The 24,378-nt window shown below is 42.6% G+C and overlaps 1 protein-coding gene across 3 annotated transcripts in view; it reads right to left on the bottom strand.

Annotated features, from left to right (window-relative positions):
- JAKMIP2 (janus kinase and microtubule interacting protein 2) overlaps window positions 1–24,378 on the bottom strand; it is a 47,382-nt gene that overhangs the window by 20,629 nt on the left and 2,375 nt on the right. For 2 of the 3 annotated variants that reach the window (XM_051793650.1, XM_051793648.1), the window contains exons 2-6: window positions 5,915–6,180; window positions 4,805–5,302; window positions 3,393–3,602; window positions 2,284–2,382; window positions 1,515–1,661 (exon numbers count right to left, since the gene is read on the bottom strand). In XM_051793650.1, the coding sequence (XP_051649610.1) occupies window positions 1,515–1,661; window positions 2,284–2,382; window positions 3,393–3,602; window positions 4,805–5,302; window positions 5,915–6,043 (1,083 nt within the window). In that variant the 5' untranslated portion in view covers window positions 6,044–6,180. Of the gene's footprint in view, window positions 1–1,514; window positions 1,662–2,283; window positions 2,383–3,392; window positions 3,603–4,804; window positions 5,303–5,914; window positions 6,181–22,617; window positions 22,918–24,378 lie in introns of those variants that run through there. The other variant, XM_051793649.1, reaches the window with a different exon arrangement.

Here is a 24,378-nt window from a genome sequence, read left to right as displayed (position 1 = left end):
TTATCTATTTAGTTACAGTGTGTCAATACAGCTTCTGCAGCAGCCCTTAAAGGTCACATACTGCAGTTCTTCCCTGGCCACACATCAAGATGCCCCCAGATGTGGCAAATAGAGTTGAACCTGTCCAGTGGGTATGCAAATAGTATCTACTCCCATGACTCCATGTGCTTACTGATGCTCAGTGTATGACCATACACAGTGAGGAAATGTGAAGGACATGCATCCAGTCAGACCAGGAGGGAAGGCAAAAAGTGGTGGTAACAGATCTATTTTAACTTCAAGTCCATATCCTGCCTGCTCCTGAGCATGTGTGGGAAAAGAGATGGCTACAGCCTGTGAGAATTACTGTAGCCACCCACAGCTCACTAAGGTTCATGATTTGGGCATCCATAGCATGAAGAGCAGATGTCAGGGAGCTGAGTTAGAACATATATGCTGTGTGTGCAGATATGCACCAGCAGTGCTGCCCACTGATGCCTAATGCATGCAGATTCCCCAGTCCCTTCTCTGCTCTGAGAGAACCCAGGAGACTGTGATCTGCACTACCACTGCTGTGGAAGAATAACTCTGACCCATGACACCTGCAATAAGTTTATCTGTCTTCTGGGCATGGGTGAATTGCAATCTTAAAGTGGATTAACCTTGTAACACTAAAGTCTTTTTTCTATGAGACAAGAAAGTGAATCTGATCGTCTCAGTCTAATCACCAGGAAAGCTGCTCCCACTGCAGGGCACTCAGCCTGCTCGGGACAGTGGCTGCTGCAAGCCAGGGACAAGGCCCACAGACACACTTAGCAGGGGAAGCTTATACCTGGCAACCCAGAACATCCATCTCCCTGTTTATTAATGCTAAAGCAACATCAGTGCATGTGTAGGGGCCTGGATGCTGACTGATAGTCAGGGCAATCCCCCTTGAAGGATATGCAGACATAAATGCTTTGAGTCCGCTTCATATAGCCCCTACATGTGAAATTTATAGCCCTAGCCAAATTTAAACACCACCATTCTCCCTTTCCCATATCCATCTATCATGTATATGTTTTATGGAAAGCAGTATGTGCTCAGTGCCACACCAGGACTTAAGTTTGCATCATCAGCTCTAACAAGAACATATACATGCAAGATGAACATTATGCTGGCTGAAAACAACACTCTTAACAGCTTCCTTTTTGAGTTCCAGGTGAAAAATAGAACAGTAGGACATGCCTCAATAATGCAACTTTTGTTTTTTCTTCTTTTTTTTTAAGCAATTGAAACTTAATATTCTAAATTTGGGGACAGAATTAAAGACTGTGATTATGCATTCACCTAAATATATTGCCCATCTATGCATAATACACAGAGTTATAGTATGTAAGTCTATAATAATACAGACCTAACCACGGCTGTATATTAGCAATAGTATTACACTCCATATACAACAGATACTCTCTGTGTATATATACATGCATACACTATAACGATTTGGCCACCAAAACAGACATAGATCATCCATTTTGCTCTTCAGTACCAACCATTTCTATATTTTCTTTAGTGACTGCTTTGAGTTTATCTTCCATGCGCTGCAAAGACTGCATAAGTTCATCATTTCTCTTCGTGAGGCACTTGTTCTTTTCCAGAAGAGGTTTACATTGTTTCTCAGCTTCTCGGACACGTTTCAACTGGATTGATAATAGTAATAAATACTTGTCATGAGAGACATGAACATACTTGTAATTTGCAATCTTGATAAGACACTATTTTGCAATTTTGACATCAAGAACATTGAGGAGATCCAAGCCAGCTAAACTGATATGAAAGGAGTGCATTAAGAATTATAGCTCAGGAATAAAAAAAACAACAAGAGTTGAACTTATCACACTCATCCTTAATCACAGAAGTAGGAATGTGAACAGGTCAAAAACCCAGCGTGATTCAACACACAGGTATCACCAGAGGAGAAAATCAGACAAAGAGATCAATTCTCTGTTGTCCATACTCCCTAGACCCAGTACTTTAATATTCTCAGCCTGGTCAATTACTGGAAAGACACTATAGACCCTATTTCATTTACAAGTCTCACCACACACTGCTGTACACTCAAAAGTCAAGGAGGAAACAGAAGCATTCATGTAGAATCCTATAAAGCCTCAGTGCCTCAACTTCCATTGCGATTTTGTACTCACGTAACTTCAGTGAAATTACTATTTAACACTAGGATAAAAAAATCCTTCTCAGCCTCCCCTCTCTGCCTTTCCTTATGGCTTTCTACCTCCTCTCTCTGCCAGAGCAAAGCTCACACACCAGTTCATTTCGTTCATCAACGAGCAAGGTGTTCCTGTCCTCCAGCTTGCGGATGGTGGCGTTCAGCTCCGCTATCCTCTTCTGGTTCCTGCGCAGGTCCTGCGGGCAACAATGTCACAGTCACTGATCCTCCTCAACAAACATGCTTGGGAAGAGAATCCTCAAAACACACACACACCAGCCAACCTCAGCTGCCATCACCAACAAGTTATCTTTAGGGGCTTTTACGATACCGAACACGCCGGCAAAAATACATAAGTTTTTGGAAGGAATACTTTATTTGAAAATGTTAAGCTGTTTGAAAAAATAAAGAAAACCAATCAGATGATAATTTTTTAGGATGGGTAGAAAAAAAGCTAAAACATTCCAATTTTTATTGCCTTTTCCTAGAGATTGCTTCTCTTTGCTGAGCCACTACATCAGGTGAAAAGGTAAGGACAACCCTTTCAGTATCAATTGCATTCACTTTCTTATTCCTCATTTGTGTATGTGTAAATATACTCTCACATATACTTTAGTTGTGTAAACACCTTCAGTTTAGTCACACAATGGGTGGGTTTATATATACATTCATTGTGTAAACATCTTCGGGTTAGATACACAATGGGTGAGTTTCTATATACATTCGTTGTGTAAACATCTTCGGGTTAGATACACAATGGGTGAGTTTCTATATACATTCGTTGTGTAAACATCTTCGGGTTAGTCACACAATGGGTGAGTTGCATGCTTTGTGAATGACACCTGTGGGAAGAGTAAGACAGACAAAAAGGGGGATCTCCTAAGAGTCTCATGGATTCTCCAGCCCCTGCCCCTCCCAGCCCATCCTCCTAATTTTATCTGTTTTCAAGGATGCATGTTATCAAGGTAGTTATGGCCATCAAATGATTCTTTCAAAGGGGCACTAATTACTTAAGGTGTTTTATATTTGTAAATAGAACAACCAAGGAAACAAAGTTTTGCCCAACTAGCATTCTCCCTGAAGACTCTACAGACATAATTTTTCTGTAGTGAATAAGACAGAATGTTTTCCAGGGCCTGAGAAGCTATTTCAGCAAGCAAAACACATCCATGCTTCTGTTTTTCAGGGACCAGTAAAACCTGCATACAGGGCTGCTGCAGTGCTCCGAGCCATCTCCAGCCCTTCCTGGGATCTCTCTCTTGGGACTGCTCATGTTACACTCTGCCTCCTTCACCAAGAAGAGCTGTTCATCCAGAGCTTCCTTCTGCAGCTGCAGCTTCTGCACGTAGCCTGTCTGTGTCTCCAGTTCTTTCTCCAAGGAAAATATGATCCTGTCTTTAGCCTTGATCTCGTCCATCTGAATGAGAGAAACACCAGAACAATATTACTGTGTGAAGGCAACAGCATTTCAGCCTTCTCCAATCTTGCAGTATATCATTTACTTAAGAGCACTGTTCACTCCTCAAATCTGCTCTACCAAACTGCCCCAGTTTCTGCAAAACACTCTGGCAAAATGAAAGTACTATTATCTAGGAGTGATATGAATCATTGCCTGAAAACAAAACTTATATCTATGTTAAATTTTGCCTGAAGCTGCCAAAGATCCTTTCTGGCCTTGCAGCTTTCTAGGCTTGCCAAAATCCTCCCCATAGCATTTTTCAAAGGGTAGGGTTAGGTGATGATCTCCATTAACTAGATGTCACTCTGATACAACTTCCTCCACTCTGACAGCAATACAGTGCCATTGGAAACCATTGTGTAAGTCTGAGAAAAGTAATTCTGGACATGTTCAAGGTTCTTATGTAAGTAAATAGCCTTCAAAAAGCCTTTCATCAGTTGCTAAAGATAAAACCATATAATACATATGTAGAACCTGAGTTGATTTTACTAAATTGCTTTGTTTCATCCTGAAATTCACTGCAGTTCTTTTTTATACTAAAAAACTGATAGCAGCTCCTCAATTTCAGATGAGAAAAAAAGAAGAGTAGTTTGTCCTCAGGGTGAGGGGGAACGAGCAAGTGCCAGCGTGGTTTGGAGAGTCTCAATGGGAGCACTAAACTGGGGAGTACCATTCCTAGACCACGGCACAGGGAAACAAGGCAACCTGCACCACTGCTGGTGTGGGCCTCTTCTGGTTCATTTTCCCCAGTAATTACTGAAGGCTATGCCAAGGCCAAATGAAAAGGTGTCTCCCCTCCTGCCATGGTTTAACATGTTCAAGGTACCATAACATGGGCTGGAGAAACCAACAAACTGCAAATGCAGATGCAAACTCTCTTTATCTAACCCTTTTCACCATGCAGGTATTAACATCTCAGGAAGCCAGATCCTTATGGACTAGGCCAACCCCTCTCCTGCTTTAAGTTTTTAGCTGCCATCACAGTGCTCTAGCTGACTCACCATGATCTATCTCTTCCTGAGAAATGACAGTGAGAAGTTTGTAACACTTTTCCAAAGTGAGGTGCATTGCAGAGTTCTGTTATGCACAAAAAGCTAAGAGACACAGAAGGCAAACTCAGTGCAGCATAAGAGAACACACGAACTGTTTTGATTACTGACCAGGCGTCGGATATCCCGTTCACTCTCCCATTTGATCTTGGAAATGGCTTCCTGGTGGGACTGGTGCTCGCTCCGAAGATCCCCCGCCTTGATCTTATCGGCCTGGATCATGTTGTTAAGGGCCTCATCTACCTGCTTTTTGGCAGACTTCAGTTCAGTGATTTCCTGCAGAAGCTTAAGGCGCTCAGAGTCGAACTGTTTCCTGGCCTCCTCGCGAGCCTCGATGGTCAGCGCTGTCCGCACTTTGTCGCTGCTCCCGTCCCGCAGCGCGCACAGCGCGGACTTGAGCCGCTGGATCTCGCTGTCCCGCACTTTCACCATCCGCGTCATCTCCTGCTCGTGCTGCTTGATGAGGTTCTCCCTCACAGCCTGCAGCTCCTTCATTTTCTCCTCATGGAGCTTGGCTTTCAGCTCCGTGATCTGCACGGTCTGCTTGCGCTGCTCCACCTCGCGGATACGCTTCGTTTCTTGGGTCTTCTCTCTTTCGAGTTTAGCAACCTGCATTGAGATACAATGAAAGTCACCTGCTGCCAACGTAAGGTTGTCAAAACAAGCCCACCCAGACGTATCCATGCCAACACCCTGCTGCAGACCCCAGATAATCCTCCACCCTCCTGCAAAAAAATATGGGCCAGCTCCTGAGGCACTCACGTAAGTTACACTGCCTTTACTCAAACAAAACCACCCTGTCTTCTCCAGGTGTCCTGCCTCCCACAGTGACACTACACGTACTTTCAGTATTTCCTTAGGAAATAAGACTCTGTGTATGTGTGTGCATTTGTTTAAAACCCTTTCTAATCCAGCAGTCAACATCAGGCAAATTCACCAGAAAACTGGAGGGCTCAGGAATAGCAAGGTTCCTACAACCCTCATGAATGTACTGCTCCATTTGAGGGTCAGAGGCTTCTTAAACTTGTAGCTCAGTAAAAAGGAGTCTTTTCCAAGGGAGCCACAGGACATCCACAGCAAATGCTGCAAGCTGGGAAAGAATCAGACCACTGTTCTAGGAAAGAGCTGTGTGGCATCTGTTGAATTCTGTGATACCACTTTTTCCATATGTTTCTCTTCCTCAGCACAGACATTGCTATTTAAAACCAAATCCTCACTCACCTTAGATTTCTCCTGATGCAGCTCAATTTGAATGTCTGTTAGCTTGGTCCTGAGTTCCTCATTGGCAGCCTGTAGGGCAACAATCAGTGCCTCAGGCTTTTCGCCCTTGCTACGTCCTTTTTTTGACATGGTGTCTTATCTGCGAGAGTCCACGTGTTTATTTCAAATACAGACTGCCATCTTTTTCTGGTCCTTTCAGTGCCAGTTAGTTCAGCAACCACTGCGTGACATTCCTTAAGGTCCTGGACTCAGCTGCTTTGGAAGCCCTGCAAAAATTAAGACATACAATTTTTTGTCAGTGGACACTGCAGCAGGACAGCTCACATGGTTACAGATCACAATAGAAAGCTCCCATCTCCAAACACTGCAATCTTTGTCTGAAAACCTGCAAGGGACACCCCAGCACAATCATGCTTCTGTCCACCAGCCTGGCCCACTCGTGGGGATTGCATGTATGTCCTTTTTCAGTTCTCAGAAAGGGGCACCGTGCACTGAAGACAGGAGTTCTTTTACTGTAAGGATTAGTGCTGTTGAAGGCACAGGACTAGAATGGACAGGTTATCTAACCCAATCCTTGCAGTCTGAGGTAACCACAAAGCAGACACCTCACTCTCAAGGATCTACCAACCATATCATTCTCTTCCCCTTCCCAACCCTTGATCCCCTGAAAGATCTTGTGCCAAACTCAAAGACTTTTCACAGCACTCCTACCATCTGTCACAGGAGGAAAGGGCAAGTGCTGGTCTTCATCAGCATTCTGGGTCTCTGTAGAAGCAGAGAGAACTAATGATGTACAAAAGCCTGTTCAGACTGAAAATTGATCCCTTCACCATTTCCAAGGGATTGTAAAAAAAATTCTACCAATGGTTTCTGTCAACTGAATTTTATTGGGAAAATTCTGTCCTAAGCCAAGGTGATGGAATAAGCTTAAATCCAAGCACATCAGCATGATATACAGATCAGGAAGCCAAGGGGGTTTTCCATATCACTGAGAACACGAGTGCCCCTTTGTCTCATATACCTGTTGTTCAGGGTTTTTCGGTGGGGGGGAGGTGGTGGTGGTTTTTTTGCATTTGTTTTGGGTATTGGCACTGACTGACAGCCTCAGATAAAGAGGTATTCTGTCTACACACAAAATAAACATGGATTTAATAAGCTGCCTAGAAATTTATGTCCACATCTCAGCAATGAATTAGATGGTGCCATGTTCATGTTCACATGGTCATTCTTTCCTACCACATCCATGAAACATGCAGAAATGACACATCCATACTGATCCTGCTATCCTGAAAACACTGTCCTCCATCACCCAGGGCTTCCTATGCTGCTCCCAGTTACACCACCTCTAAAATCTGGTCTTTTATGAACTGTTTTCATTCCACAATGAGCCACCTTGGATGCTTAGTCCTGAAAGAATAAAGAGATAAATAGAGAGGTGCCCACCCTACAGATGGAATGCTGGGGTGCCTCTGGACAGCACAGAGTGAATGGCAGCAGAAAAGCCCACATCAAATGGCAGCACACTTGAGCTGGAGAAAGAACATATTAAAGGGAAAATCCATAATGAGGGTCAAAAAACATATTCTCAGTCTTCTACTAAAGGGTAATTTAATCCTTAACAGCTAATCAAACAGGCATTTTTATTTTTTCCTCTGCAGACTTAAACCAGAGGTTTGGTATTTAGTATGCACAGCCATTCTAGAGGCAGCAGTGATATGCTGAGAGCATAGAAATTTGTGGGACCCCGGGACTGCTGAGCTACTGATCTTGAGCTGAGCAGACAAGGCTTCAAGGAAAGTAGCAAAGGGCAAACAGAGAAAGCAGAATATTTTCTACTCCTGTGAAAGGAAAAATGGGACACAAAGCATGAAATTAGTCTCATTATCCTGTGACAAAACACCAGCAACTCCATGGTTTAGAAACTGAAAGTGGTTTGTTTTTTTTTTTTTTTTGCTTATGAGCCCCCTTCCTTCCTCACTGCAAGCCTACACAGTTCATTGCTTTCACTAGCACTGTCAGGTTTAATATTATCCTGCAGGCTCCTCCAGCAAAAGCCTGCTCTCACAGCCACGCTGCCAACAGTAACAACTCCAGGAATTCTGCTATTTTGTGTGCAGTTTGCCATTTGATACAACTGATGTTTGGTCAAAACACAAAGATTTGCTCTGAAAAGCAAAGGGCATCACTTAATAACTGAAGCCACCATCCTGATCTTTTGAAACGCGAAATACTAAGAAAACAGGAAGCATGAGAACCATCTGAAAGGGAATGACACGTGTGGATATACAGTGTCTACCTGGCCTGCAAAGAATGAATGTGATAAAGCTGGGCATAATGTCACCAGAAGTGCAGTGCTGTGTGCAACTTTCCTGGTGAACGAAAACAAAATCTCTGTGGCATAAGGACAAAGCAGATGTCAAGGATGGCAGGATGACTGATGAATGTACAACTGCTCTTCAGCAGTCAGTGTAAACAGTGCATCCCTAAGGGGCCACAACCTTATTCCTGTTGAAATCACTGCAGACTGCCCTCTGCCTTTTCTGAACTGTGTCTGAGAGATGAAGAAAATCTTTCAATTAGCCCAAATTAAACAGAGTTTGGAAACAGGAATAAGCCCAAGAGCAGTACTGTCCTCCTCAAATCTCTGATAGCTCCTTAAAATGAAACTAGATGCAGGTAACCCTCTGACTCTTGATGCAACAGCAAGGAGGACCTAAACACCTCTGAAGCTGCTGCACACCTTGGAGGATACTGGATGGCAAGTCCTTCAGTTACAACACATCCACCACCCCACATCATGTAACAGATGAGAGTCTGAGCTGGGCTGAGCAGGGCTGAACAAAGCACTTCAGGTACTAATGACAATTAGTTTCAAGAAGTCCCAGGTCATGGGACTGGCTGCAGGTCTGTTCAGGAATTATCTAGTAATGGAATGACTCCACAGGAAGTATAACAGCCACAGGCCACATTGTCACTTCCCCACCTTGGCTTCCACTGAAAGGAAAACTGCATGGTTTGGAAGAGCCTATTCCTACTGTATCTCTTGATCATCAGGCTAGAGAACCAGACTTCACAGCAAGCTATGGGGCACTGCATCTTCTGAAATGCACATTGAGTTAAAATCTAGTTAATTCACTGGAGAATTTGCCACACTTTTCATGAGAAGTAATAGTACATTGCTATAGGCTGTGGAGTATTTATCAGTAAGAGCTCCTAGCTACACTGGAACTTAAACTGCTACAGCAGTACAAAAAGGCACATTTGAGTCTCAAGGTTTGTTTGTTTGTTGTTTTGGGGGGTTGACTTCTGTTGGGGCTTGTTTTAGGATCAATTCAAGCTTAGCTGCATGATATAAGCAGGTAGAAGTTTATTTGTATTCACGCTCCCAGAGGTCTCAGACAAATATTAGCCTCTCAGCATGACAAATACTGAGTGTGCAGATAACAGTGTGTTGCTTCCCATGGCAGAACAAGCCATAAAGGCATATATGCCTCGAGGAAAACACTCCATAATCTTTAAGGTTGAATGTAAAAAGACAAGTATAACTGGATGAGCAATTACACTCGAAGCTTCTTCCTATACAGTTTCTTTCATCTTTTGTTTTCCTTCCTTCCTACAAATTTCACCCACTGCTATTTCTTTTATTGTGGCTTCCATCCTTTCCTTTTTAAATTCTTTTTCCCGTTATTTGCTGTTTGCTCTAGTTCTTTCTTTTCCATGGCATTGCAGGTTACCTTCTTGTTGATATTTGAGTTTAGTAATACCTTAGGAGAGTACAGAGGAAAACAACACGTGCACATGCTCCTCAATAACAGCATTATCCTTCATCTGAAGTGGCAAAGGAATCTGTTCTGAATGTTGCTCCCAATTATAATCTATGTATAACACAGCTAACCTCTACCTACCTAATCCATTTCTCTCCCTTTCTCTTATAGTCATTTGTTGTTTTGTTTTCTCCAGACCAATAAACACATTTATTTACCAAAACAGGCTTTGCATAATACAGAAGAATACCTTTCTCTGTCTTTACAAGAGACACCTTGGGATGGAAACACCTGGGAAAGAAGAAATGAGCACTTCACCACCACAGCCTCTACCCTCTTGAATCAGAGTATTCTGGGCCATGAGGTAGGTGGAGATGCCAAAGCATTACAAAGCCCTGTGCCTCTGCTTCAGGGACTGGGGATCACTCAATCATTTTCATCAGTAGCCCTCACGCTTCTATTCTCTGCGAAATTGTTGCTGCATGATACTGTCCAGAGCAGGAAAATGGTCACAGATGTCTAGCTCCTTGAGTATGAAGTGTGCAGGTCTCTGCAGGGAGACACAAAGCCTCCACTGGTTACACCCAGATCTCAGAAGCAAAGAATATAAAGAACAGTCCAACCCCTCCCCTATCAGTCATGTCTCTATTGATTACAACCCTGAAACACAATTTCAGGCTGAAGGTGAAAAAGCAGTGGAATGAAGTTTGCTTTGAACACTCTTTTTTCTCTCTCTCTCTCAGCATGTGTCCTGCTGATGAGGTCCTGGGAATCACTGCTCCATTTCAAAGTTCTTTTTAAGCCAGGCATGCCTTTCAGGGTTAAGCAATTAAGCAATTGCTTAAGACAAGACACAGATGTGCCCTGCCAGCATATGGAAGGTCAATCTGAACTCTTGGCACATGAAGAGGTGGCTCTGGGATGGCTGCTGAGACCTGAACTCTGCTGGCTTTGGCCAAGAGAACCCAAATCCTCCTCAGTCGGGCCCCCACGGTCACAGCCACAGTCAGACCTCGGACTTGCCTCTGCTACTGCAAGTCTGAGCAGGACATGAACATGCTGCAGGCTGCTTCCTCCAAGCTCACACTAAAATGTCAGCACGACCTTAGGCTGAACAGCCTTCAGCCTCTGAGGTGCTGAAGCCAACCAAGATGGATTAGTAGGGGCAGGAATCAGCTGATAACAGTTTCTCAAGAGGGCTTGTCCCCTGAAGCTGCTGTTGCAGTGAGTTCAAACATATGCTTGCCTGTTCACATCAGGACAAGGTCAGTCATACCCCCTTATCTGAAAGGATTCACGATGAAACAATCCCACAAAAGATATCTGAAAGTTTGGGGAGGGTTGGAGTTTAGCCTTCCCCTCTAAATCTGTAAAAATCACTACTATACTGAATATTAATCTGTCATGTTGGGGTCAGGCTATTGCAAAGCAATCTGTTTTTAGGGAAGGACTTTGTCATGAGAGTTGAAGGCTCAAAATTGGCTCCTTTCTCTGTTTTGGTCTGCCAGGAACAAGACAAGTTGCAGAAAATGCCTTCCCAGTTTCACTGGAATAACAGCACAAGAGAAACAACACTGCCTTTGCAGGGAAAGTTCAGCCAAGTATGAAGGGGTGTGAGCATGTACCAATTAAACAGCCATGGGCATATATGCCCCAGTTTGCACAAGAGACGGGTGACCCCATATTTACAGAAATTGCCTGGTGCCTTGTCAGGAAAAAAGCTGAGGCCATTGTCTCTTACAGCTCTCTGTTGGAGTTTCCCCATTTTTAGTAAGACTCTTATTTGTTTTATCTTGTTTACTGTAATAAAGTGCATTAGAGGAATCTAGCCAATCAGTTTTGTCTTCTGAACCATTGGTTTGCTTTTTCCACAAACTGTGTACAAGATCCACTTGAAATTGTGCAAGCAAAATGAACTTCATGTGGAACTTCACAGTGGACTATACATAGTGGACAGAACTTGATTGTGGGTGCAAAGAGGGTCAAGGCCACACACCAGAAAATAATATGCATAATGCAAATTTTGCTCCTGCCCCAGCAAACACACTATGTTATACACTTTTATCAGACCTATATTCAAGGACATACATATAATAACATAACTGCAGACTATGCCTTTCCCACCTGGTAGTCACTAGGTAGGTTGTCTACGAATTCCAAAACATAGCTAACAGTGCAAACACACATCAGCTCAAAGAAGCCTTTAAAACAGTAGTCCTGAGTTCTTTCTCACCCCTGGGAAATAATCCTGGGCACACTGTCCTCTGAGAGACTAGGACATGCTTCACTCTCCATCTTGACCTCACGTTTAAATTGCCATGTCCACAGGCAGCACAGGGTTTCACTGGCAACTTCTAACTGCAAAGAGCTGGACCAGCCTCACAAGTCATTAAAAAAACATAAATTATGTTGCATTCCCACCACTCTTGCCTACAGCTATTTAGAAAAAGTAGAGAAACAATCTGTAAAACATGATCTCAGAGAAGACAAAAATCAGAACGGAAGAATATAACCAATCCCATTGTTAATCTATCAGCACAAAGCTAACTTTCCACTTGTACAGAAAACAACAAAAGAAATGAGAATAAAACAAGTACGTCTGGGACTTACAGGTTCTTTCTCATCTGTCAAAAAGACTTGCTGCTGTATTTTGGGAATTCCTTGGCATTCCAAGAAAAGCTTTTATTCTTATGTGGAATCGGTTTCAAGTAAAAAGTGAAGAGACAGCAGGTCGAGCAACCCCTCTGCCCCAGACACTTTACAGCCTGATGTGCTGCTCCTCCTCCTCCTCCTCAGTGCCTGGAGGGAGCTGGTCTAGGATGGGGGACAGGAGAGGATGGGGGTGACAGGCAGATCATTAACTGCTCATCATGTACACCAAGGCATCCAGCCGTGAGGATACAGGCTCTGGCATTCAGCCTTTCCAAAACAGGAAAGCTCACACTCGGAATGTGGCAGTCGTCCCACATGGCTAAAGGAAAGAACCTGTCCACATGCCCGCACAGACACACCTCTGCTCCTCTAGGCACCTTTGTTTTCTCTCCTTCTCTCAGCCATCCACCTCACTGCCTTCTCTAATCAACTCTCCAGAACACTGGGCATGGGGAGCCATGCAGCACCCAATGGCCTCGGTGGTTCCTTGTGCCCCCGAGCCCGGCTTCGAGCCCCCGGAGCCCGGCTTTGTGCCCCAGGAGCCCGGTTTTGTGCCCTCGGAGCCCGGCTTTGTGCCCCAGGAGCCCGGCTTTGAGCCCCAGGAGCCCGGCTTTGAGCCCCCGGAGCCCGGCTTTGAGCCCCCGGAGCCCGGCTTTGAGCCCCCGGAGCCCGGCTTTGAGCCCCCGGAGCCCGGCTTTGAGCCCCAGGAGCCCGGCTTTGAGCCCCAGGAGCCCGGCTTTGAGCCCCAGGAGCCCGGCTTTGTGCCATGCACGAGGCAGCCCAGCCATGACCACTCCAGTTGCTCCAACAGCACAGGGCTGCCAGCACAGCCACAAGTGACTACAGCCACACTTCAGTCACAGGAGTCAGGTTAAATTGCATATCTCCAGGCGTCTTTCCTGTATCAGAAATAAGCGTTCCCGAAATGACAGGTGATTTTGCCGCCTCTCCAGGTGAGCTCCCCAGCAGACGCGGGTCCTGCCGCACCGCAGTGACCCCCCCGCAGCACAGAGGGTTTGCAGCTGTGTGGGCATTTTCTAGGTCATCCCCACACAGCACAGCCAGAGCACAGACACAGCCTCGGCGTGCCCAGAAAAAACGCAGCAAATCGGAATTGATCTGGACCACAGAGGAACGGGAGCAGCTGGAGAGGGATGCAGGAGGGCCGTGCTCCTCTGGCTGCCACAGCACCGAGACCACACTGTCACTGCGGTCCCTCTGAAGTCTCTGGTTAGATGGAGGCCTGTGGCACTGAGCTCCCCTGAAACCCAGATGCAATTCTGACCCCAGGGTCAAAGAGCACAGGTTTTTGTGCCTGTACTTAGCAAGAAAGCCTGAACGGTAATTTTTCAGAAAAGCAGAAACATGGCAGTTTCCATAGAATTTAGAGTCATTCAGCGTCCCTTTAAAACATGTTCTAAAGCATAGCCCCTCCTTACAGCCAAGCAAAGTGTCTCATGAGCTAAATTTTGCCTCCATACACAAAAACTCCAAGCCTCAACAGAGGAATAACCTTGACTATGAAAGAACAAAAAGCACACGTTGTACCTCCTGAGGAACAACGAAACCTACATTCATTCAAAGTAGTAAAGATCACAGGGCAGGCATCTAGCAAAGGCAAAACTAAAACCAAACAAATGCTCATAACAGCCTTCTGCAAGGGCAGAGAAAACAGCTCATCCCAGTAACTTCCATCATCTGGCCTTCAGACACCCCATAGAAATGGATCCAAAAATAGACTAAGAATGCTCCCTCCTGCATATTTTGTGCCCAGATATTTCAGTGGAATTTTGGCCTGTAACGCTTTTAGGTTTTGTAGAAAATGCAGCTGCAATATTTTCCTGTAAACAATAAAATCTTGAAAAAACTTTTTATCTGCTTAGTGTAGTACCTTACAACCTACCACAGGGTGAAAAATGAGTGCCTATGCCTTTTGGAGGATTAGGATCCTAGTTTACAAATGAGGCAAGAAATGCCAATATCACACTACAATCTAACCATTGGGGTTTTAACATCTATTTATTATTAACTGTATAAAATAAAATCCTGGACATAAGACAAACATCATCATTATCCCTGTATTCGTTTTCATTTGATAGCATTATTATTATTCCCATTTGTGGCTGCTAGATAAGAGAATGTTTGGAGATCTGGTTTATCAGTTTGGAGATGGGTAAACTGCTGAAAAATGAAGACTGCAAAGAAGGGGATAGTGCATAATGCAGTGCCAGTGATGAAGCTTTGCAGGAACCATGATCAGAGCTCCAATGCCAGATTCCAGGCAAGCTTTCCTCCATTATTCTCAGGCTGCACATTAACTTTCATTTTTTATTTAAGTACAAAACATGAAGAGAATCATAATAATAATCTCCTGTGTTCAAAGAGAAGAGACCTCTAAATATTTAAGTCTGTTTAACTCAACAAAAACTTCCGTGCATCAGTAGAAGGAAGGGCAAGAAAAGAACTTAATTTCCCTGTGTTTTAACCAAAGAGGGAATTTTGAGGCTGTTCAGGTAAGTCTGACCATCATCTGAAGGTATTTCCTATGGCACTTTACTCATCCCTGTTCTTCTCTAGAGTGCTACAGTGACAGCATCAGGACATTATGAGAGCAGCTTAATACTAAAGCTACTAGAGAAAGATCACTTGCAAGCTGTAGACCACTTTCCCTGGCATGCTCCAGCTGTGGAGTGCTGTTTGTACAACCAAGAGCATCCACAAACCTTGTCTAGCCAGAAAGTCACCTGGGATTTGCCATCAGTATCAGAAAGCAAAGCGGGAGAAGCACAGTAACAAATCTCCTGTTCTGTCTGGTGATACAGTCAGTATGGAGGCTGAGATGGCCTATGGAATTCAAACCTGCACTTCAGAGCAAAAGGTCCTGTTGCAGCAATAACAGTTCAGTTCAAAGCCAGAGGAGCAATCTCACACAACAACAAATCCTCAGAATTAACCTCAGTGAGTTACTGCATATCACTAGGGTAAGACAGAGGAAAAATTTTAAATGTAGTCTCTGCCCCAACAATCTTATAACTTGTTCAAAACCCCAATGATATTAATGTGAACCAAGTACTTTCCAAAACACAGAAAAACCTATCCCTTTTCTAACACCAGGTGCTGTGCCCGTTCTGACTGCACAGCATGAATCTGTACCACAGTCACCACAGTCCCTTACTCTGTTATTAATGCATCTCCCAGCAGGCCTCATTACAGAAGAATATGCATATAGCTATACATTTATAGCAAGTAGAATGACTCTGCTAATTATGCAACAGCTGCCTAATATGAGGACCACCAAATGCAAGAGGCATCTGAAACACTTGTGTGAAATAATTTTACAGAGATCCAGTGAAAAACTGGTTCCATCCCTGTAACAAGAAGTTCCAATCGAATAGTTATCCACTTGTCTAGCAAACTGCAGTTAAAAAAAATCTTACTTGAAATATAAAACAGTGCCTGCAGTTGACAACTGCTTTACCAGTACATCTGTACAATGCTGAAGTAAAAGGGAACTTTGCCATGGATTGCAACAGAAGCAGGAGACCAACATGCCTCCCATGGTAAGTGAATCCATAAAATGTACTTACAGCTGAGCCTGGGGACTTGGAAAAAAGAAGGAAACAGAATTCTATTAACTCTTAGAATCTTAATCAGCCATACTGCCTTTCATCTTGATGAATGAATAAATTAAAGCACTCACGTTTTTTCTTGCTCTTTGAACAATGCCACACATGTACCAGACTGCTGCAGTGAGGGGCTGAGAATTCATAGCTCTGGTCTGACTAAGAACACTTCAGCAGTGTTAAGCAGCATCCAGACTACTCAGATAACACATCTTAATTTCCTCTCTCAGGAGAGACCCAGAGAAGCACCATTTAGCCCAATTAAAGTTTAAATATGAAACCAGGTTTAAAGTAAAACATAACTGAACAGTCCCCTTTGCTTCATGGGTACTATCTGCTCTGGATGTGTGTTGAAGATGGGCACAAGTACCCAACTTTCACTCTGACAAGTAACCTCTCCAGGGGATGCTGCTCTTTGTAGGGTCACTCCAGCTCTTTTTACCACAGACTTGAAAGCTAAAAGACACATACTGTAACCATAGATGTGTGTGGCATACTAGATTGGGATTCAAATGAAAATAACTTGGAACACAGTAGACAAAACTCTGTGCAGGGTAAGCTGGAGAGAAACACAGAAAATATTCCCTGACAGGTGCTGCACAATGAATATAATTGCACCATAGTTCAAAGTGGTGACTTATCAGACCCAGGCACAGGAGTGGGTCTGATAACACACCCTGGGTTATCGGGAAAATCAAGAACAGACTCAGTAGTCTCCTCTCAAAATAGAAAGTCCTTTTTCCAGACAGGAAAAACATATCTGAGCTAAGAGATTTATGGAGTACCTTCGGATTCAAAGCAAAGGAAGTGAAACAAATGCTGCCCTCACTAAGAGTAGCCCTTGAGATAAAGGAAAGAAGCCTGAAGAAGCTGCAAACCCTTGTTGGACAGGACTGTGATGGGCAGTATCACCAAACACACCTTTATAACCACATCATCACCACACACTAACTCTGGAAAGGACTCTGCCTTTAAGTTATTGTCTGGCCAGTCCTTTGCCAGGTTTGGATTTTGTGACCTGACTGAACCTCAGCTGGGTTCCAAACCTCACCAGCCTTCTGTAAGTGCTCATGTTCCCCTTGTAGCAGCAGACAGGTGCTCACAGTGAATCTGCTCACAGTTCATACTACCACACTTGATTCTGTGAGACTTACCAGAAAGCAAAAGCATCAATGGACTCAGGACTTCCAGAGCTGGTTCAGACTTCAGGGGCAGTTTCAGACAACACAAAAATGAGCAAACTGTGCAGTTCAGCCCAACTGAGGATCACTTCTCAACAGTATTTAAAAGTTAACAGCTCAGTGAACTGTTGATATAACGTGTTCTACCAACAATGAGAAACAGGGCACATGCCAAGTTTGCTTACTTATTCCCAGGATTTGACAGTCCCCTTTCTCAGAAATCCCTAATTCAAGGAAATACACACTTCAATAAGGATGTTGGTACAAGCACCAGCTCATCTCTAAGTCCATTTCAAGGATCAACTGATCACCTGTAACAAAGCATCTCTGACTGAATCCTCCAAAATCTGCAGTCCCAGGAGGAAGTTTCTGGGGATAACATAGCACCTAAAGTATTAGCAAGGGACTATCAGAAATTCTTGAATTGTCTCATTTGTGTGATCATCTGTGCTCTACTGAAGAGGAACAGGTCACATGGGCAAATAATTTTACTGCCATTGACCAAGCTGCTTATAGATGAAATTGCAATTAAAAGAAAGAGGCTTTTATTTTTCTTGTCCATAGGAAAGGTCTCACTCCCTCTGGGCTCACTCCAAAGGTCAGACTTCAATTTCAGCTACATTATAATTTTCTGCTTTCTGAGAGCAAGAGCAGGTAGAAACCACAACTCATACACATGTCCCTCCTGACACCTTGCTCTCAGACACTTGGCTCTGCTCAAGTGACATTCACTCCACTGTGAAGTGGATTTAGCTGTGTGAACATGTAAAAACTCTGATCTAAACTTGTTTTCTTCTGGGCCCAGAGCCAGCATTTCAGCTCTTGCCAAGGTAATGATTAACATGCTAATTTGGAACTCCACTGACCCAACCCCCCATCAGAAAAGGGTGCTGTGATTCAGGTTAGGGGGTTTTCCAAATCAAGACTGCTGATCCAAGCAGCCTGGCTCTGGATCCCAATCCTGACTCTAGAACCAGAACTTCAGAACATGGCAAGCATGATGTAAATACCACGTGAAGCTTTTTCATCCTCAGCAAATCCTTTTTGTGGTTCACAGTTTCTGCCAGCAATCTGCAACAATTTTAAAAGAGGCATTTTCTACTCCCACGAAATAGTGAAACTCCCTTGGAACTAGACGAGCAGTTTCAGTGCTTGCCTGCTGGAAATTTCATCCAGTAGCTAGACTGGATTCATGCTTGTTTGCTGATGTGGTCTTAAGCAATATTTTAAGGAACTAATACCTCCACATAAGCCAATTCCCATCACTGCACCAACTGTGTTAGCTACAAGGGGAACACCGGCCATACACGATCCCCTATGTCTCCAAAACCTGTCTCATTTGGCTGGTGGGATTTGAATGAATCCTAAATGAAATCTTTGCTGTGGCTTTTGTTTACCAGGTTTCATCTATGCTTTGCATTCTTTCAGAGTAAAATTCAAGCCCTAATTATTGCATCCCAACCCTGTGCGTGTTATACCACATAACAAAATACATAATTAACAAGAGCTGTGATTAATAGCATGACTTATATTATTTTACTATTACATCATAATTCAGCATCCTGAGATCAACCCAAAAACTCAGACTTGCTGAAAATATTTCCACCATTTACACAACTTTGTTCTGCATTTCTGTTTGTCAGAAAATTCCACATGTTACATGGTAGTAGTTTACGTGCATTTTATTCCACCAAAAGGTGACAAACAGCTCTTCAGAACAAATCCCAACCACCCTCTGCTTTTGACTGCACAAAAAATCACTGTATTGTAGTTACATTTTTAATCAATACCACAGTTATTTTCAGGAATATTAAAATACATTCTGGGCTAAACTCACAATATCCCTTGGCTTTGGGGCTCTGCACACAGAATACAGGATGAATCTGGCACTGTGAGGCTGCTCATGCTAAAATTACCTTGGCCCTTGCTCTAAAACATGAACCAAAAACACCCTATCCAAGTTGCTGGCGACTCCATGGAAACAGTCAAAAGGGGACAGAAGCATTATTGTTATCTGCAGCAAAGCTAAGCAGATTTGTTAAACCAATATTCCAGTATTCTGTGGCTAAAATACCATCTGTCTCTTTTCCATACAATTATTTCCCCAGGAGTTGCCATAACACAATGCACACCAAGATCAACACTACCAGGGAAAAACAAAATCCTGCCCTATCCTGAAAGGAAACAGCCATTTTCCAGAACTGGTACTTTTCAGCATGAGATGCACATGGATACTGACTGGAGACTCTATTTAAGAATGGCAGGACTGCCAGGACAAGGATGAGCTCTACCAACCTGCCCAGCTCACTGCAAGAAAACATTTCAGTGGGTTTGTACTGTGGGCATTATTCAAGGCCCATTCTTAGTTTACAAAATAGATGGTTTTTGTAAACGTATTTTATGCAAGTAGGGTCACACTCACCCACGAGACAACACGCACTGCCTGGAAGAGAAACTCTGCAGTTCACAAAGCTTATAGTATCAGCCTCTCCTTTATTTGATTTTGACTTTAAAACCCAACAAACCCATCTTTTATTTAACTGAAATGCATATAAACAAGACAACAACAAACAGTGAGGGAAAATTCATGCCCCGTATCCTTCTCCTGAAAACCTCTCCTTTTCTTTCTAAGGCCATAACCAAGATTATCTCTTGTCTTACAGATACCAGAGGAAGACATTTTACATTCACCACTAAAGACTGTCAGGTATTTAAGTAATTTCTCTAATTAAAGCAATAAGGTTAACTTTGGAAGTTTTTGCCATTTTTAGCTCAGCTCTTGATACAGCCAATAATGGCAGATAATGGTTTCAGAATGAAGGAGAAAAAAATCTGCACTCTGGCCTCCCACGTTCACTTTTAACAATGTAGATCTCTACCATGAATTCTTTTCTTTTTTGAACACCTTACTTCCAATCAGAATACTACCTTCTTGCAGTTTCTTATCAGGGTGCAAATCAGTGTAGCTTCAAAAAATGTATTTTCTTCTCCCATCCTATTGCTAATAATGCCTTATAGAACCTCATGTACACATTGTTCTAATTTCCCATGTCCTGTATCCCTCTTGCCTTTTTCTTCCATATACTGGGAAAAGAATATGAATGTTCCCATTACCAGGGAAATTCAGAAAAAAAAACTAATCCAACAGTTTGTCTCTTCACATCAGCTTTTCAGCAGAAATGCAAACACATATTTTACATTAGCCATTTCTAACCATCTTTTAGAGTCAAAATACCTCTAAAAATAAAAACATTACAAGCAACATTGGCTAGAACCACTCAAGATTATTCACTTATGAACAAACTGTAACCTTAGTTACAGTTCTCATTTGTGAATTGTTGTGAATCTCACCCCTCTATCATATGCTGAAAGATGGGTTCCTTCATCATCCCTGGAGTCTGTGAACTCTTCAAGAATGGTCTGAAACAGGACTTTCATCAGATAACAACAGAAACCTTTTTTTCCCACCAATGGCACTGCTCAGCTGAGGAACAAGTGCCTGTCATGCCTCGCTCTCTCAACAAAACAAAAATGAAAATGTGTAACACCACACATGCTGACTTAAGTAGTTCTGCCTATAATGGAAAAAATAGAACCTGACAAATAAACAATTAGGATAAAGTGAAACTCATGTTAAATGTAGAATTTATCCTTACAGTTTACTATTTAAAAACTACCCCTGAATCTTGCAGGGTGATTTTTAGCTGAACTGTGCTGCTTTAAAAATGGGAGCACCAGCTTCCATTTTTATGATGATGACCAGGTCTCTTCCCATGTAAGCAGGTGATGAGTTGGATTCTCAGCTGGAAAAGGTGGAAGCATGAAACACCACCCACTAGATCCAGCTGAGATGCTGGTTCATAGTTGACGTGACAAAGCACAAAAAAAAAAAATAAATCAAGAGGTTTCCATGAAGGCTGAGACCAGAAAAATCATTTTCTGGTAATTTCAGAGAGATTTGAATATTCCTTAAGCTATTGGATACAATTTCAAATCAACTTCCAAGGACAATCATCTTCATTGAGCTCACCTAACACAGGCTCCCACTCACCAACACCCACTGCACATTCCGAGGAAACGGCAACATGTAGGTCAGGCTGTGACCCACAAAAACACAATGCAGGAAGGATCTGTGAGCACAGAGCCCTGCTGGGCTCTGCCAGGCAGGGATCCCACCTCTGGGAAGGCAGGGATGTGTGTCACCCATCAGCTGTGCCCCTGAAACACGTGCTGGACACACTCTAAACTCACGGCTTTGTTCTTTAGAGCATTTCCAAATTAATTAGGGCAGCCTTTCCTTAGTTATAAGCTACCAAACAGTAACCAGCACAATTATTCTCTCAGCTGTAAATAACCCAATCTTCCTCCAGTGCAACAGTCCCCACATACTCTTTGTTTGCCAAAGATTGTAACTGATCACAATTTCCCATCAGAGAGGGGACATGAGAAGGTGATATTATTAAGGGCTGTATTAAATTAAAGCAGACTCTTTAAAAATGACTGCATCTCATTTTGTTCCTCACTAAAGCACAGAGATGGAACAGAGCAGCTTGCAGGACCTTAAACATTAAGTACAAATAAATACAGTGAAAAAAAACTCTCAAGGACTTACCTACAAATCACAGAAGTTCAAAACAAAAATCATGTTAATGTTCATGAAAACCTAAGTGTATATTATGTATTAATATAATTTTAAGTCTTTTTAAAATTTTTGTACACCAGGCTTACCCCAAATGCACACAAAACAGTACAGTATTGGTTCTAATTAATTTCTATCACCTGTAACATTGAGTTCTAAGGATTTGGCTTAAACTGTAGAAATTAATAACTAAAAGTATTTTTCCACCCCTTAAAAAAGCGAGTGAATTTTAGCAAACAACTGCAGAAGCCCTGACTCCACCCCTTCTCCCAACTTTATTTGCTCGCTCATTACTGATTGCCCTAAACCACCTGGGACCTCAAAGCAATTTTCAACAGCTGTTTCTTCTCTTTTCAGTTTTAGTTTCCATGTTACTTAGACCTTTTGTTTACAGTCCATGCAATGTGAGGTTTAACGAGTCTTTCCCCTAAACACTTAAAAGAATATTACAACAAAAAAATTTCAACAAACATCAACAAATATCTTGAGAAATGGAGTACAAGTGTGAAGCTATTACCTCCTGGGTGGAGATGGAAGGAATGAATAAAATGGGAGACAATGTGCATTTGAGCATCAGCTGTTCTCAATTAATTAAAATAATTAATTTTATTATTTTTTATTAAGCAATCTGAAATGCTGTTATACTTTGCATTATCATTTCCAACATAAAAGAAGGTCTGGCATACCCTACCAACTCTTCTATCCTAACAATTTTCTCAGGTACATCAGTTTTCTTTGTTATCCATCTGAGTACATTTCATCCAAAGTTAGAAGAGCAACTGTAGTCTATCCAGTCTTCATTTGTATTCCTTATTTGTTGGTACTTGTTAAGCTGTTAACTAACAAGGTTTCACTGTGCAGCTCTGTACTAAAACGTGTGCTGTATTTCTGTGCATCCTTCTTGTGCAAAGCTGCCGTGGGGATGGTCACAGACATCAGTTCACTCCTGACAGCTCCCCTGCTGACAATTGCTGGTGCAGACTGTTCAGCACAGGGAACTGCAACGTCCAAATGTCATCTTCCAGGGAAAACACAGATCCTAAAGTTTCCAGGACGTGTGACAGTTTCTCAGCAACCCACCAGTGATCCAAATGCACGGCCACCAAAGCAAACAGCACCACCAGTTCCAGTGAGAAGAACTAAAAGCCCATGTTCCTGAAAATGCTTGCATGTATCATTTCTCCTTTAAAGTTCATTGGATGCTTTGGAATCCAAACTGTAGACTGTGATCCACACTGTTCTTCTGTCATTTCCAAGGAGCTGTATTTACACTCATTTGACCTGACAGTGTTCAGTGTGGCCGCACCACAGAGCTTTCTCATGGTTCTTCCCAGCATGCTGTCGAATTTTCTATTTAGAGCCCCACCTCCTGGAGCAAAGATTTCTAGTCCTCATATTTTAAAGGAGAAGTTCAAATAGCCCTTAAAGATGCAAAACCTAGAAGTACTACCAAAATTACATTTTTCTGCCCTCATGGATTCTGGACAGTGAGAGCTGATGACAGAGAACTGCACAGACCTGGAAAGAGAAGGCAGCAGAGAATCCATCTCTGAAGATGGGAAGATAAATTTGTTATAATCTGGTAAAGACCAGATCTTCAAGGGATATAGATTTATAGAGGAACTTTGAAAATGTTACCTGCCTGGAATTTAAGTAAGCTATTGATTTAGAAACACATAATGCAAACATGTAATTGTAAATTCAAGTAAAGCTATAAACATAAATATAAAACAAAATAACTGGGTTTTTAAAACAAAAATATTTGTTTTGCAGGCTTGTAGTGCAAACATTGTGTTGCCATGCACAAATATTAAAGAGAAATCTGACAGAACCCAGAAGATACGAAATCACTGGAAAGTGATTCAAAATTTGGGTCTCTGGTAAGGACTATTTTGCTGCCTCGTGACTTCAAAAAGCCAATAGAAAGCACATATACTGGCCACAATTAAAAATTACCATGGCTCAGTAGTGAAAGCATCTTCAGGCTCACATAGTTTGGTTAAAAAGAAGAGGGGGAAAAAACAGAAGTTATAATTAACAAACTATTTGGATTTCAACTACTCAAGCTTCACCTGAGTTACATCAGCCTTATGACAGTAGAATCCACCACCACACCTTTGTTACAGTTGGAGGACTATTTTTATAACTTTCTAAACTGCAATATCAACTATCAAATGAATGAATAGGAATTAAAATTGAAAATTATTCTGGGCATTGTTCTACCAGTTACATTTCACAGCATTTTCCTGACCTGAATACCCTGAGGTCACTTATCCTTTGTAATGGAAGAGAAATTATGCAGCATCTTTCCAGATAAAGTCTTGATAATAAAAGGTCTACCAGAACCCAGCATACATTTACAAATAACAACAGCCAATCACCTCCTCAAAACACAACCATGTTTTAGCTGTACCTTACTTTCAATTCACAATGAGCAGGACACAGAAGTTGTCATTCAGAAGATTATTTAGCTGGGAATGGCCCCTGAAAGCAGAGGAATTACCAGAAGCCACTGAAAGGGGACAGGGACAAGGTTCTGGGAAGGGAGGCTGAGGCAAAATCACAGAGCCTGAAGTGGGGCTTGGGGAGGACACTGGAAACACCT

Source organism: Manacus candei, unplaced genomic scaffold (assembly GCF_025592945.1).
Source record: "Manacus candei isolate 608988 ecotype Guabito, Panama unplaced genomic scaffold, ASM2559294v1 h1tg000037l, whole genome shotgun sequence".
In the NCBI taxonomy this organism is placed as follows: domain Eukaryota; kingdom Metazoa; phylum Chordata; class Aves; order Passeriformes; family Pipridae; genus Manacus; species Manacus candei.
The sequence above is the reverse complement of the archived record's forward strand: the minus strand, read 5'-3'. Positions and strand labels throughout refer to the sequence as shown.